Genomic DNA, 17,175 nt, shown 5'->3' with positions numbered 1-17,175 from the left:
CGGCGACAAGTATGACGCTGGAAATGACAAAGAAAATGTTTGCGCCAAAAAAGTCTGCGCCAAAAATGACGCAATAAAAAGAAGCATTTTCAGCCCCCGCGAGCCTAACAGCCCACAGGAAAAAAGTCAAATTTTAAGGTAAGAAAAATTGATTATTCATATGCATTATCCCAAATAATGAAACTGACTGCCTGAAATAAGGAATGTTGAACATCCTGAATCAAGGCAAATAAATGTTTAAACACATATATTTAGAACTTTATATAAAAGTGCCCAACCATAGCTTAGAGTGTCACAAAAATAAGACTTACTTACCCCAGGACACTCATCTACATGTAGTAGAAAGCCAAACCAGTACTGAAACGAGAATCAGTAGAGGTAATGGTATATATAAGAGTATATCGTCGATCTGAAAAGGGAGGTAAGAGATGAATCTCTACGACCGATAACAGAGAACCTATGAAATAGACCCCGTAGAAGGAGATCATTGAATTCAAATAGGCAATGCTCTCTTCACATCCCTCTGACATTCACTGCAGACTGAGAGGAAAACCGGGCTCCAGCCTGCTGCGAAGCGCATATCAACGAAGAATCTAGCACAAACTTACTTCACCACCTCCATGGGAGGCAAAGTTTGTAAAACTGATTTGTGGGTGTGGTGAGGGGTGTATTTATAGGCATTTTTAGGTTTGGGAAACTTTGCCCCTCCTGGTAGGAATGTATATCATATACGTCACTAGCTCATGGACTCTTGCTAATTACATGAAAGAAAAGGTTAGAAGCTTTAGATTTTCCCTTAGGCAAAAAAAAACTCCCTTCCCTACAGTGACAGTTGAAATTATTGAATCCAACTGAGAACCAAATAATTTATTACTTTGGAAAGAAAGAGATAGCAATCTGGACTTAGAAGTCATATCAGCATTCCAAGATTTGAGCCACAAAGCTCTTCTAGCTAAAATAGCTAAAGACATAGATTTAACATCAATTTTGATAATATAAAAAATGGCCTCACAAATGAAATTATTAGCATGTTGAATCAACTTAACAATGCTAGACAAAAAAAATTAAGCAGCTGCAACATCAGCCAAATAAATTGCAGGCCTAAGAAGATGACCTGAATATAAATAAGCTTTCCTTAGATAAGATTCAAGTTTCCTATCTAAAGGATCTTTAAAAGAAGTACTATCTTCCGTAGGAATAGTAGTACGTTTAGCAAGAGTAGAGATAGCCCCATCAACTTTGGGGATCTTTTCCCAAAACTCCAATCTAACTGCTGGCAAAGGATACAATTTTTTAAGGCCTATTCCATTCCTTAGAAATCACATCAGAAATAGCATCAGGAACTGGAAATACCTCTGGAATAACCACAGGAGGTCTATAATCGGAATTTAAACGTTTACTAGTTTTAATATCAAGAGGACTAGTTTCCTCCATATCTAATGTAATCAACACTTCTTTTAACAAAGAACGAATATACTCTATTTTAAATAAATAAGAGGATTTGTCAGTGTCAATATCTGAGGCAGGATCTTCTGAATCAGATAGATCCTCATCAGAGAAGGATAATTCAGTATGTTGCTGGTCATTTGAAATTTCATCACCCTTATGAGAAGTTTAAAAAGACCTTTTACGTTTATTAGAAGGCGGAATGGCAGACAAAGCCTTCTGAATAGAATCAGAAATAAATTTTAAATTTACAGGTATATCTTGTGCATTAGTTGTTGAGGGAACAGCAACAGGTAATGAACTACTACTGATAGATACATTCTCTGCATATAAAAGTTTATCATGATAACTATTACAAACCACAGCTGGAGGTATAACCTCCACAAGTTTACAAAAAATGCACTTAGCTTTGGTAGAACTGTTATCAGGCCGCAGGGTTCCAACAGTGATTTCTGAGACAGGATCAGATTGAGACATTTTGCAAATGTAAGAGAAAAAAACAACATATAAAGAAAAATGATCAATTTCCATATATGGCAGTTTCAGGAATGGGAAAAAATGCAAACAGCATAGCCCTCTGATATAGAAAAAAGGCAGGAGGCAAAAAAGAATGGGGTCTTAAATAATGAAAATATTTGGCGGAAAGTATGACGCATAACAAACAGAAAAAATATTTTTTGGCGCCAAAAACGTCCGGAAACGACACATTCGCGTCATAGATGACGCAACCTTGTGAAAGGACCCGGCGTCAACTAAGACGCCGGAAATGACGAAATTGCGTTAATGAGCGTAACTTTGCGCCATAAAAATCTTGCGCCAAGAATGACGCAATAAACTTTAGCATTTTGCGCCCTCACAAGCCTAATTCTGCCCGCGAATTGAAAATGACAGTCAATTGGAAAAAAAACTATACCCCAAGTAATACATTTTCCTAAAAATTGCATTTTCCAAATATGAAACTGACAGTCTGAAAAAGGAAATATACTGAAACCTGAATCATGGCAAATATAAGTACAATACATATATTTAGAATTTTATATAAATACATAAAGTGCCAAACCATAGCTGAGAGTGTCTTAAGTAATAAAAACATACTTACCAGAAGAGACCCATCCACATTTAGCAGATAGCCAAACCAGTACGGAAAACAGTTATCAGTAGAGGTAATGGAATATGAGAGTATATTGTCGATCTGAAAAGGGAGGTAGGAGATGAATCTCTACGACCGATAACAGAGAACCTATGAAATAGATCTCCGTGATGAAAACCATTGCATACAATAGGTCATACTCCCTTCACATCCCTCTGACATTCACTGTACTCTGAGAGGAAACGGGCTTCAAAATGCTTAGAAGGGCATATCAACGTAGAAATCTTAGCACAAACTTACTTCACCACCTCCATAGGAGGCAACGTTTGTAAAACTGAATTGTGGGTGTGGTGAGGGGTGTATTTATAGGCATTTTGAGGTTTGGGAAACTTTGCCCCTCCTGGTAGGATTGTAAATCCCATACGTCACTAGCTCATGGACTCTTGCCAATTACATGAACAAAAGGAATATTTACAGCACATCATAAATAAATGTGATATCACAAACTAAATCTTGCAAAAATAAATAAATACATAAAATATTAATAAAATAAAGAAAACGCCACATGCACTCACTGCCAATAGTTCATTGCATTCCTTATTGAAAACTTTTGGCATATTTTGTTCCAAAAGTAAATATGCAGAAGGTCTCACTTCCTCTCTTATGTGAAATTATCTTTTCAATAATTTGCCACCAAAACCTATTAAAGGACTGTCCATAATCATAAATAAAAAATTTAGCAACATAAAAACAAGGTATTTTGCTTGTAATGCTCCTTAATACAGTCCCTCGGGCTAAACAGGGGAGTTACAAGGGTGTGTCTGAATCTCTCTCACAATTCTCATGATTTTATTTATGCATCTTACACCAGCAGATCTCAATGATTTATCTTGCCAGCTGTATGCAGGTGAAGTTTACTCAACATTAACAATACATTTATTTCACTGACAGAAAGGTAATGTGTACTAAACTAGAGGGAAATGAAAGTTAAATTATAGTGAAAACATTTCAGTTTAATTTGTATTTGTTGCAAACTGAGACTTATCAGTGTCCGGGCCTCCCCTGTTAACTTCACTCTCTTCTGTGAGATTCTCTTTCCCAGAGAGCTTTGTTCGTTACTTTCTAAGGGAGGCAGCTCTCATCTCTCTGGATTTTTAAGGTTTCACCCTTTTTCTTAGAAAATTCAGTGAGTTCAGCACTATAATTTCTCACCAAGCTAGAGAATATTTGATCATCAGATCCTAAATGAACACTTAGAGATTCTTAGTATAACAACTGCCTGCAGCTAGATAAGAAAGCTAGCATTACAGAACTTCAGTTCTACTATTACATGATTTGTTGCAGCAATATTCTTCTACTGAGCATGGACAATAAACAGACTACAAGCAACACCTCAAAGGAAAGGCTACTCATTTGCCTTCCTGTAGAGACCACAGCCCTTTGTGGGGCAGTGACAGGAGATAATGGACCCTTCACAAATGACATTAAACAAAATATATAAAAGGTAAAATCCTTTTAAATGACAAATAATACATAGAGCAATGATTTCTATTACGTATAACCCATTGCTTAGTGCTTTTTTTTATTACAACAATGAAACAGACTGATATCCCTTTACATCCCATACCATGGGTAATAGATGCATACAATGGCAATACTTCAACTGTGATCCATCATTCACTCATTTGAGTAGTTCTACAAAATTCAAAAGGTGCTTTTTGACTAATGAGACCCACTGCTAATGGTTATAATGAACTACCCACAAAGAAAGATATTCTAAAATCAATCTTATGCCTAATAAAATGGGTTGGTCTTGTACATTATGTGTACCTTTGCGGAGCTTAGGTAAATGATTACAGTATATAAAGGTTCTGAGGATGTTCAGCCATCAAATAACAAGTAGTAGCATTAGCACTCATTTAACCCCTTAACGACACACGTCGTACAGGGTACGTCACACAAACTGGTCTTTAAAGATTAGTGATGTACCCTGTACGTCATTAGGGGTTTAAAGCGGCTGGAAGTGATTGCTTCCAGCCGCTTTCAAGGTATTGCCGTTATGCCTCGATATTGAGGCATCACTGCAATACCTTTTTTCCCTCTGTGGCCCTCTCTGCATCGGCCAGCGATGGTGCAGATCGTTAGTGGGTGGGAGCAGCTGCAGGGTGGCGGGTGGGCGGCCAACTGCTACCTGGCATCCGGTTCCGTATGTGCAATGTGCACGCCGGGTGCGTGGGGGCTGCAGGGGGCGTGCGCGCACAGCAACCACTGCCACCAATGTAATTAATTGGGAAGGAGGGAGAGGGAGGGGGAGAAAAAATAATGATCAAAGGATCTGGGAGGGGGAGAGGGAGGGGGGTATTAAGAGGGGGGCAGCTACACTACAGAAAAATGCAAATTTTCTAAAAATAAATAAATAAAAAAAAACTTTTTTTAGGAGGCAAACTGGGTACTGGCAAACAGCTGCCAGTACCCAAGATGGCAGCAAATAGGTAGCTGGGGGAGGGTTAGAGAGCTGTTTGGGGGGGGGGATCAGAGAGGTTGGGGGAGTCCATCACAGCTGAAAAGATTTAAAAAAAAAGGCTTTTATTTTAGTACTGGCAGACTATATATATATATATATATATATATATATATATATATATATATATATATACATATATATATACACACACATATATATACACATACACACACATATCTGTACTATTTAGTATACACACACACATATCTGTAGTGTATAGTATATACACACACATATCTGTACTGTATAGTATACAAAACTGACTTATTCATTAGTATTAACATTCTAAAGTTTGGGGAAAATCTTTCAGACAGGGCCAAGAAAGGATGAAAAGGAAAAAGGGTTACTGAAAAAATGCTCACATTTCAGTATTAGGCAGTGACATCCAAAATAAATCAAATGAGTGCATTGGATAATACAATAATTTCAACAACTGAAAGCTAAACATAATATTAAATTGATTTACCAAGTAAATTATTTACCAGATGTATACATCAGTTAAAAAAAAAAAATATTAAATTGTTATCAGTGATATATTTTTCTAATTGTCAACTGTAAAAAGTCATAAAAAGTAAATGTTATGTATGTTGTCCAAATCATATCCTAGTTAGTGTATTTAGTTACAGAGTAGGTAAAGTAATTCCTTACCATCCTGTGTCATCCTCCGCGTCTGTATCTGATACTTCTTCTGGTGTTTCAGAAATTGCCTGTGTAAGCTTTGATTTAAACTGGCCCAGCAGAGCTAATGTCTGGAAATAAAAAAAAATATTATCTGCATAATACATCAATTCTACATTAACAATGTAAATTAGGGTGATAGAAAGGTGAAAAGCACTATGAGATCACATTTTGTACACCTACTGTTTTCAGTCTGGCAGCTTCATGTACCTACAAGTTTTGAGATGATCAGACTTTGTAATTTACATGTGAAATGATCTGAGACTATCTGCATTTAATGCAACATGCTGAAAATTACTTCGAGGAATCTTTTTCAAGATATATAATCATAAGTACTTTTAGATGATAAGAATAAGTTTGCCAGGAAGACAGGAAACATTGTTTTCTGTATTGTGATTATAAAGACAAACACCTTTTTCATAGGTTTCAAAAAGATATTTCTCAAATATAATAAAAATCTGTTTACGTTTTAAATGAGATTGAATGAAGCCAATACAATGGGGACAACTTACTGATATGTTTTCAAATTTTTATGCACACTATTATATTACATGATCTACATATGATTAAAAAAGAAAAAGTAAAAAAACCTTTAAGACCTACATATGATATCAGATGCAAATTTATAATTAACTATAGTTAATTACTAATTAAACCATTTTTAAATATAAATGACTTTATCTTTCAAATAAGACCTTATAACAAACATAAATTATGCTTACCTGATAATTTAATTTCCATCTGTGGGAGGAGAGTCCACTGCTTCATTCATTACTTGTGGGAATTAAGAACCTGGCCACCATGAGGAGGTAAAGACACCCCGGCCAAAGGTTTAAATACCTCCCCACTCCCCTCATCTCCCAGTCATTCTGCCAAGGGAACAAGGGACAGTAAGAGAAATATCAAGGTATAAATAGTGCCAGAAGAATAATATTAAATTTAGGTCCGCCCACCGGAGCAAACGGGCAGGAGCAGTGGACTCTCCTCCCACAGATGGAAATTAAATGATCAGGTAAGCATAATTTATGTTTCCCATCTTAATGGGAGGAGAGTCCACTGCTTCATTCATTACTTGTGGGAACAAATACCCAAGCTCTAGAGGACACTGAATGAACAAAAACGGGAGTGTAAAAGGAGGCGGACCCTATAATGAGGGCACCACAGCCTGCAGTACCTTTCTCCCAAAAACAGCTTCCGCCGAAGCAAAAAAATAAAATTTGTAAAACTTTGTAAAAGTATGTAAAGAGGACCAAGTAGCCGCCTTACAAATCTGCTCCACAGAGGCCTCGTTCTTAAAGGACCAAGAAGAGGCCACAGCTCTAGTTGAGCGAGCAATAACCATCTGAGGAGGCTTATGTCCTTCTGTCTCATAGGCCAAACGGATAATGCTCCTCAACCAAAAATACAGAGAAGTGGAAGAGGTCCTCTGCCCCTACGCTTTCCTGAATACACCACAAATAAGACGAAGTCTGTCTGAAATCTTTTGTGACTTCCAGGCTCGAACCACATCCAAGTTATACAGTAACCTTTCCTTAGAAGAAGGGTTAGGACACAAGGAAGGAACTACTATCTCCTGATTGATGTTACGATCTGACACCACCTTGGGAAGAAATCCTAACCCAGTGCGAAGCACAGACTTATTCAGCATGAAAAAAAAGGTAAGGGGGGCTCAGATTGCAAGGCTGCTAACTCAGAGACTCTGTGAGCCGATTCAAATGCCAGTAGGAATAAAACCTTCCAGGAAAGAATCTTAATGTCAAGCACATGCATAGATCAAACGGAGCCTTCTGCAAAACCTTAAGAACCAAGTTTAATAAGCTCCAAGGAGGAGCAGAATTTCTAAAGATAGGTCTGATCCTAGACAGAGCCTGAGCAAAGGACTGAATATCAGGAAGCTCCGCTAGCTTCTTGTGTAACAGCACCGATAACGCCGAAATCTGTCCCTTTAAAGGAACTGGCAGCAAGATCCTTATTCAGTCCATTCTGGAGAAAGGCCAGAATTCTGGATACCCTCACCTTGTGCCAGGGATATTGACGTTCCTCACACCAGGATAAGTAGGTCATCCACACCTTATGATTGATGCGATGAGTGACCGGCTTCCTGACCTGGATGAGAGTATCAATTACTCTCTCAGAAAAACCTCTCTTGGCCAAGACTAGGTGTTCAAACTCCACGCAGTTAGCCTCAGAGAATCGAGATTTTGGTGTAGAAAGGGACCCTGAACCAGCAGATCTCTGCGACAGGGTAACCTCCATGGAGGAGACAATAACATCCCCACCATATCCGCAAACCACGTCCTCCGCAGCCACAATGGAGCAATCAAAATGGTCGAAGCTTGCTCTTGTTTGATGAGGGCCACCACTCAAGGAAAAAGTGGCAATGGTGGAAAAATGTAAATTAGGTTGAACTCCCAAGGTACCGCTAAGGCATCTATCAGCTCTGGCTGTGGGTCCCTAGACCGCGACCCGTATTTGGGTAGCTTGAAGTTGAGTCTGGACACCACGAGGTCTATCTCCAGCATCCCCCATCTGTTGCAGATCTCCGCAAACACCTCGGGATGGAGAGACCATTCCCCCGGATGAAACGATTGTCTGCTGAGAAAGTCCGCTTTCTAGTTGTCTACACCCAGAATGTGGATCGCTGAGAGTGAACAATTGTGAGTCTCTGCCCATTCCAGAATCCGAGATACTTCCCTCATGGCTAGGGAGCTTCTCGCCCCCCCCTGATGGTTTATGTAAGCCACCGATGTAATGTTGTCTGACTGGAATCTGATGTATCGGGACAACCCCAGGAGGGGCCAAGCCTGACTGACAGAAACTTGTTTAGGCACTTTAGGTCCAGAATTGGATAGAACGTGCCCTCCTTCTTTGGGACCACAAAAAGGTTCAAATAGTACCCTAGACCCCTTTCTGCTAGAGGTACTGGAATGATTACTCAGAGAGATCCCTCACGCACTCTAGAAAGGCGTCTCTCTTCTCTGGTCTTGAGGATAGGTTTGACAGGAGGAATCTGCCCCTCGGAGGAATTGAACCCTATTGTGTAATCCTGGGTGATAACCTCCAGAACCCAAGGATCCTGTACGTCTCTCATCCAAGCCTCTACGAACAGAGATAGTCTGCCCCCTACGTGATCCAGCGACTGATCGGGGGCTGCCATTTCATGCAGACTTTGTCTTGGCGGGCTTCTTGCTCTGCTTGGTCTTGTTCCAAGAGTTAGCTGGCTTCCAAGATCCCATGGACTGCTCGGTCTTGGCAGCAGGCTGCTCGCGTTGAGACTTGTCTGAACCAAAGGGACGAAAAGTAGAGCCCTAAGGCTTATTTTTCTTATCCTGCGGAAGGAAATAACCCTTGCCTTCTGTGACCGTGGATATAATAGAGTCCAGGCCTGGACCAAAAAGAACTTTCCCCTGAAACGGAAGGGATAGTAATCTAGACTTGGAAGTCATGTCAGCAGACCACAACTTAAACCACAGAGTCCTACGGGCTAGAACAGAGAAACCTGATGTCTTAGCATTCAGACGAATAACCTGCATATTTGCATCACAGATAAAAGAATTTGCAACCCTTAAGGCCTTAATCTTTTCCTGTATCTCCTCAAGGGGAGTCTCCACCTCGACTATAGCTGACAGTGCGTCACACCAATAGGTAGCCGCTCCAGCAACCGCAGCGTTTGCCATTGCCAGTTGGAAAACAAACCCTGTGAGTTGGAACATCTTTCTCAACATGGATTCCAACTTTTTATCCATGGGCTCTTTGAATGACGAACTATCCTCCAGGGGAATAGTTGTTTTCTTAGCGAGCATGGAGATCGCTTCATCCACCTTAGGAATAGCCCCCCATAGCTCAAGCTGAGAGTCCGGAATGGGGAAAAGCTTTTTAAAAGAGGTAGAGGGAGAAAAGGACGAGCCCAGTTTCTCCCACTCATTCTTAATAATCGTAGCCATCTTCACAAGCACTGGGAAGGTCTGAGGTACCACCCTGTCCTTGTAAACCCTATCTAGCTTAGGGATCAAAGGTTCTTCCGGAGGTTTTGGTTCTGGAACCTCCAACGTAGCAAGCACTTCTTTCAGTAAAAAGTGCAGATGCTCCATCTTAAACTTAAAATATGGATCCTCTGTAGCCGGAGGTCTAGAAGACGCCGATTCCGTCGGAGGCAGCCTCCTTGTCGGATAATCTCTAAGACACATCCAACTTAGATGACCCCTGGGATGGAAAGCTATGTCTTTCCCTTTGCTTGCGCTTCGCAGGGCGTGGTAGGGCATGGAAGGCCGCAGAAACCGCCTCTTGCAACTGGGCAACGAAATCTGGCGGCCACGAGGCCCCTCCCATGGGAGGATTAGTAGGGCCTTGGGGAGCTACATGTGTAATCAGAGATGAATGTTGGGAACGCACCTCGTGGGACGGAGAACCCTCAGAGGTGGACGGCTCAGTAGTACTAAATATATTATACTTCTTATATAGATATTGTAATCTTATCAAAGCATGTGGAACACAGTTGAGCAGGCGGTTCAACCTGGACCTCCTCACAATAAACCTTTAATATGTACTGTGATAGATTAAATGGCACCTTTATACACCAATGATCCAGGGCACTCACCACCTCCTATGACCCGGACCACAGAGAAACCGTTACGTCTCCCGCAAATGCCAATCAGGAAGAGGAAGTTTATGAGGCCACACCCGGTCACATGGAGTACCATGCAGGACCGCCCCTGCACCATAGAGAAAGCGCACAAAAAAAGGCTGCACCGATCTTCACCTGACCACACATTGCTAGAGCCTCATCTCACACATTATTTAGCATTAACACAATAAATATATTATGCATAAATCCCCCCCTGTTAAATAATCCCCTTTCCAGGGATATTAATCCTTGATTCTATCAGAAAAAAGGAGACCCTGTCTTTTTGCATTATCATATGTGTAAAAATGAAAGAATCTTACCACAATCTATGCCGTCAAACAGGAACACGGCCCTTCAAGTGTGACAGGTTAGTAGCATTGCTCCTGACATGGACTTGAGAGAAAAAACACAGGCACCGAAACTCATCAACGATGATTTCCCAGGAACTGTTAACATGAGTCAGGATGGTTTTGCAGAGACGACACTCCCTGCATCTCCAGACTCTAACTTTCATCCATGCTCTCACTGAGAGGCTGACAGGATTACTTAAAACTCCAGTCCCATTTCGAAGAGTACTACCCTCCATAAGAGACTACTCCGAATCTTCCGACACTTTTCTGCGAACCTCCTGTGACGAAATGCAAAGAATGACTGGGGGATGAGGGGAGTGGGGGAGGTATTTAAGCCTTTGGCTATGGTGTGTCTGCCTCCTCCTGGTGGCAAGGTTCTTAATTCCCACAAGTAATGAATGAAGCAGTGGACTCTCCTCCCATTAAGATGGAAATAAATATCCCTTTCAGCCCAAGAGTAGTTCTATCAATTATTGAACCATGGTAAATTGCTTCTACGGTATTATTACTGTAAAACAGTAAACAGGTACCAAACCCTTTATCCAAATTGTTTAGGACTGGAAAAGATTTGAATTTCAGAATAGTTTGCATTTTGTAATATTTTTATAATTGCATCTGTAAAATGGGACAGCTTGGATAGGGGATGGGACCAAATGTAAGCATTTTATGCCATTTAGGCAATATTTACATGTAATTATACAGCTTATACATGCAACCTAAAGATAGTTTTATATCATTTTTAGTATCGCCAGAAAGATAGCACAATATTGTAAATTCTGAATTTTTTTATTTTTTTTTAATTAATAACAAGCTTTATTTGTGGCAAGACAAGTTGTACAATATACTTTGTAACTGTAGTTTACACACATGGATAAACATTACATTGAACATTATGCCATAATTCTCATTACAGACCATTGCAACAAGATCAATGTTAAGTCTCTAACCGAGACAACGGGTCATTGTGAGATGTGCTGTATAGTCTCAGCCTTTATCATAAACAGAGTAGTAACTGATCAAAGTCCATGAGCTTGCTGTGGCGAGCAGAAATGCTCGAGATATATCCAACAAAGATATACAGGCTTTAAGTAATCATACAATTTATACATCAGTCAGATTTATTGTCAGTAAAGGAGCTCAGCTTTTCACCTATACATAGCTGAGCGTATCATGATGCCGGGCGTATACATTCAAATGTGTGTAAGGAATGGAAGAGAAAGGGGGGAAGGGAGGTACTGAAGGAGTGTTAGGGGTACAAGGGGGAAAAAAAAAAAAAAGAGTGGGGGGGGGGAAGAGGTGGGAAGGAAGAAGAGAGGTGATGTGGAAAAGGGTGGACTGGGCGGGGAGGGGGGATCAGGGGTGGAGGTGAAAATGAGACTGGCGCAGCGTGGGGGGCAGTGGTATGTTGAATGGCGTATGCAAGACCTGTTGGGTCCATATGTTTTAGGCTATAATCCCTTACCTTCCCAAGTCAGGGTCATCATCTCATGTGTGGTAATCTTCCCAATCTTAAGGAAGTGGTATCTCTCTAAACAAAGTGATTCCCCCACTCTGAGCCTCCACTCCCGCAGAGTTGGGATCTGTGAGCTTTTCCAGTGGACCGGAATAAGTGCCTTAGCGCTGTTTAGCATTAGCAGAAAAAGGAAGTATTTGTCCTCTCCAACTATTTTGGGGAACCCGTGGGATATCAGGTACGTAGGTTTTGGGGGAATTATAATTTTCAGAAGCTTGCTCATTGCTCCCAGCACCTCCTCCCAGTACAGTCTTATGTGCGGGCACTCCCACCAAATGTGAAGAATTGTTCCCTCCTCCCCACAGCCCCTCCAGCAATCCCTCCCCACCTGAGGATAAATCTTATGAAGCCTGGAAGGAGTTAGATTCCAACGGCTCAAGAGCTTGTAGTGCAATTCCTGCATTTTCGCTGATATCGAGGCTTTCTTAGCTCTCATGAAGATCTTAGACCAGTCTTTGGCTGATATTTCTGTCTTTAGCTCTGTCTGCCAGGCCATTGCATATGTCGGGAGCTCCGACCCACCTCCAGTCAGAAGGATTCTATATAGTTGCGAGATTAGGTGGTTTGGGGTTTGACTCATTGTACATAGCTTTTCAAATTGCGTTCTGTGTCTGGACAATGCACTGTGCTCCTTATGTGTGTTTAAGTAATGCGTGATTTGTGCACGTCGGTACCAGGACCCAAACATCTCTCGATCCCACTCAAGCAGGTCAGTCTGCGTTTTGAGTTTTCCATCGTGTAGGATATTAGAGATTGCTACCTCCGCGAGGGTGTGTGTGCCACCCTGCTAATAAGGTTTAATTTCCATTCCCATATCTGGATTGTCCTGAACCGGTATGTTCGGAGAAGCCTTTGTGGACACAAGGAAACCTTCAGTCATGGTTTTATCCCAGGTCGCGAATGTGTCAGCGATCATAGGGTACGCAGAGACGAATACCGGCCGGTTCCCCTCCGATACCCATGCTAGCGCCCCCACGTTTATGCTTTTAAGAATGTCATTATCTATCTGAATCCAACGTTTGTCGGGGGAATTTCCACACCACTCCACTATCCGCTGGAGAAAGATAGCTCTCTGATACTCTCTCAGCAGCGGTACTCCCAATCCCCCCCTCTCTCTAGGGAGATAGATGGTGCGCCTCTTAATTCTAGGCCTGATCCCGTTCCAGATGTACATTGGATTTGTCGGAGATAGTGAGAGGCTGCGGAGGCCGGCACTGTCTGCATAATATATAATATAGAGGGGTTGAGAAGGAAGTTCGAGACCCTTCCGTAGATCTCAAATTCCCTCAATGCAGCCCCCAGGGAGCTCCCCGAGTCTGAAAGAGTAAGGAGGATATCGTCCGCATACATCGACAGTTTATGTTCGACTCTGCCCACGACGATCCCCCTCACTGTTTGATTGGCTCTGATTCTACTCGCCAATACCTCAATGGACAGGGCAAAGAGGAGGGGTGACAAGGGACAGCCCTGCCTCGTACCATTTTTGATCAGGAAGGTCTCTGAAAGAGTGCCGTTAACCCTCACTTTTGCGTTAGGGGCCGAGTACAAAGACATGGCTCTATTAATATAGCCCCGTCCAAACCCAAACTTTAGGAGAGTTAGTCGAATGAAACCCCAACTGACCCGATCAAATGCTTTTTCTGCGTCTCTTGTGACCAGAGCCAGGGGTAATTTGCATTTGTGAGTGTGGGTTATCAGCTGTATCACCTTCAGGGTGTTATCCCTGGCCTCGTGGAAGGGAATGAACCCTACTTGTTCAGTGAAGACTAGGTTGGGTAAAAATCTATTTAGGCGGGCCGCCAGGACTGTTGCCAGTATCTTTACGTCCGAGTTGAGGAGAGATATAGGCCTGTAGCTTTCGGGCCTATCAGGGGTTTTTCCTGGGCTTCAAGCATAGAACCCGGTAGGTCGGGGCTGTCTGTCAGGTCGTTGAACATTCTCACAAACCTCGGAACCAAAATGTCTGCATAAAGCTTATAATATTTGAGGCCGAAGCCATCTGGTCCCGGAGATTTTCCCGATGGGAGGCCTTTTATAGCTTTATGCACCTCCTCGTTTGTGAACGGGGAGTCTAAAAACTCGGAGTCCGCGCCTGACAGTCTAGGGAGCTCCGTGTCATCTAGATAGGCCCGTGTATCTACAGTATCACGCTCATGTGCACGCGGTGCCCTTCTCGCCTGGTCGGGAGTGTGCAAATTATAAAGGGATTCATAATAAGCCCTGAAGACCTCCGCTATGGAATTACCATCAGATTTGACTATGCCCCGTGCATCTGTCATATGGTGTACATATGCCCTCAATTTTTTCCTCGCGATTGCTCTAGCTAGGAGCTTTCCTGGTTTGTCACCCTGCTCGTAATATAATTGTTTTAGGATTAGCGCTTGCTTTTGGTATCCTTCTTGCAAAAACTGGAGCAGTCTTTTCCTGGATACGAGTAAGTGATCCAGTCGGGTTTCGTCTTGTGGAAATTTTTTGTGAGCGATCTCTGCTTGTTCCACCTGAGAGAGAAGACTGTTATAACGCTCTCTTCCCAGTCTCTTGAGCCTGGCTTTTTGCTTAATCAGCAAGCCTCTGATGGTGCACTTATGCGCTTCCCATATGGTAGTGGCTTTCAAATGATCGTTATCATTTAATAGGAAGAATTCAGCTATAGACTTCTGGACTTTCAAATTGAATATTGGATCTGAAAAACAGAATTTATGCTTACCTGATAAATTACTTTCTCCAACGGTGTGTCCGGTCCACGGCATCATCCTTACTTGTGGGAATATCTCTTCCCCAACAGGAAATGGCAAAGAGTCCCAGCAAAGCTGGCCATATAGTCCCTCCTAGGCTCCGCCCACCCCAGTCATTCGACCGACGGACAGGAGGAAAAATATAGGAGAAACCATATGGTACCGTGGTGACTGTAGTTAGAGAAAATAATTCATCAGACCTGATTAAAAAACCAGGGCGGGCCGTGGACCGGACACACCGTTCGAGAAAGTAATTTATCAGGTAAGCATAAATTCTGTTTTCTCCAACATTGGTGTGTCTGGTCCACGGCGTCATCCTTACTTGTGGGAACCAATACCAAAGCTTTAGGACACGGATGAAGGGAGGGAGCAAATCAGGTTACCTAAACGGAAGGCACCACGGCTTGCAAAACCTTTCTCCCAAAAATAGCCTCCGAAGAAGCAAAAGTATCAAATTTGTAAAATTTGGCAAAAGTGTGCAGTGAAGACCAAGTCGCTGCCTTACATATCTGATCAACAGAAGCCTCGTTCTTGAAGGCCCATGTGGAAGCCACAGCCCTAGTGGAGTGAGCTGTGATTCTTTCAGGAGGCTGCCGTCCGGCAGTCTCGTAAGCCAATGGGATGATGCTTTTAAGCCAAAAGGAAAGAGAGGTAGAAGTCGCTTTTTGACCTCTACTTTTACCAGAATAGACGACAAACAGAGAAGATGTTTGTCTGAAATCTTTTGTAGCTTCTAAATAGAATTTTAGAGCACGGACTACGTCCAAATTGTGTAACAAACGTTCCTTCTTTGAAACTGGATTCGGACACAAAGAAGGTACAACTATCTCCTGGTTAATATTTTTGTTAGAAACAACCTTTGGAAGAAAACCAGGCTTAGTACGCAAAACCACCTTATCTGCATGGAACACCAGATAGGGCGGAGAACACTGCAGAGCAGATAACTCTGAAACTCTTCTAGGAGAAGAAATAGCAACCAAAAACAAAACTTTCCAATATAACAACTTAATATCTATAAAAAGGTAGAGGTTCAAACGGAACCCTTTGAAGAACTGAAAGAACTAGATTTAAACTCCAGGGAGGAGTCAAAGGTCTGTAAACAGGCTTGATCCTAACCAGAGCCTGAACAAATGCTTGAACATCTGGCATAGCTGCCAGTCGTTTGTGTAATAAGACAGATAAAGCAGAAATCTGTCCCTTTAGAGAACTCGCAGATAATCCTTTATCCAAACCTTCTTGCAGAAAGGAAAGAATCTTAGGAATTTTTACCTTATTCCAAGGGAATCCCTTGGATTCACACCAGCAGATATATCTTTTCCATATTTTATGGTAAATCTTTCTTGTTACCGGTTTTCTGGCCTGAACCAGAGTATCAATCACCGAATCTGAAAACCCACGCTTTGATAGAATCAAGCGTTCAATCTCCAAGCCGTCAGCTGGAGGGAGACCAGATTTGGATGTTCGAATGGACCCTGAACAAGAAGTTCCTTTTTCAAAGGTAGCTTCCATGGTGGAACCGATGACATATTCACCAGGTCTGCATACCAAGTCCTGCGTGGCCACGCAGGAGCTATCAAGATCACCGAGACCCTCTCCTGTTTGATCCTGGCTACCAGCCTGGGAATGAGAGGAAACGGTGGGAACACATAAGCTAGGTTGAAGGTCCAAGGCGCTACTAGTGCATCCACTAGAGTTGCCTTGGGATCCCTGGATCTGGACCCGTAGCAAGGAACCTTGAAGTTCTGACGAGACGCCATCAGATCCATGTCTGGAATGCCCCATAATTGAGTCAACTGGGCAAAAATCTCCGGGTGGAGTTCCCACTCCCCCGGATGGAATGTCCGACGACTCAGATAATCCGCTTCCCAGTTTTCCACACCTGGGATGTGGATCGCAGATAGATGGCAGGAGTGATTCTCCGCCCATTGTATTATTTTGGTTACTTCTTTCATCGCCAGGGAACTCCTTGTTCCCCCCTGATGATTGATATACGCAACAGTCGTCATGTTGTCTGATTGGAATCTTATGAATCTGGCCTTTGCAAGCTGAGGCCAAGCCCTGAGAGCATTGAATATCGCTCTTAGTTCCAGAATGTTTATCGGGAGAAGAGACTCTTCCCGAGACCATAGTCCCTGAGCTTTCAGGGATTCCCAGACCGCACCAAAGCCCACTAGACTGGCGTCGGTCGTGACAATGGTCACGTCTGGTCTGCGGA

General features: G+C 42.3%; 1 protein-coding gene across 1 annotated transcript in view; it reads right to left on the bottom strand.

The window, feature by feature from the left end:
- The window catches only part of CWC27 (CWC27 spliceosome associated cyclophilin), a 484,083-nt gene that overhangs the window by 165,387 nt on the left and 301,521 nt on the right, over window positions 1–17,175 (bottom strand). The window contains exon 13 of the mRNA XM_053701329.1: window positions 5,709–5,809. Coding sequence (XP_053557304.1) covers window positions 5,709–5,809 — 101 coding nt within the window. The remainder of the gene's footprint in view (window positions 1–5,708; window positions 5,810–17,175) is intronic.

The sequence above is a fragment of the Bombina bombina genome, chromosome 2 (assembly GCF_027579735.1).
Source record: "Bombina bombina isolate aBomBom1 chromosome 2, aBomBom1.pri, whole genome shotgun sequence".
NCBI lineage: Eukaryota > Metazoa > Chordata > Amphibia > Anura > Bombinatoridae > Bombina > Bombina bombina.
The sequence above is the reverse complement of the archived record's forward strand: the minus strand, read 5'-3'. Positions and strand labels throughout refer to the sequence as shown.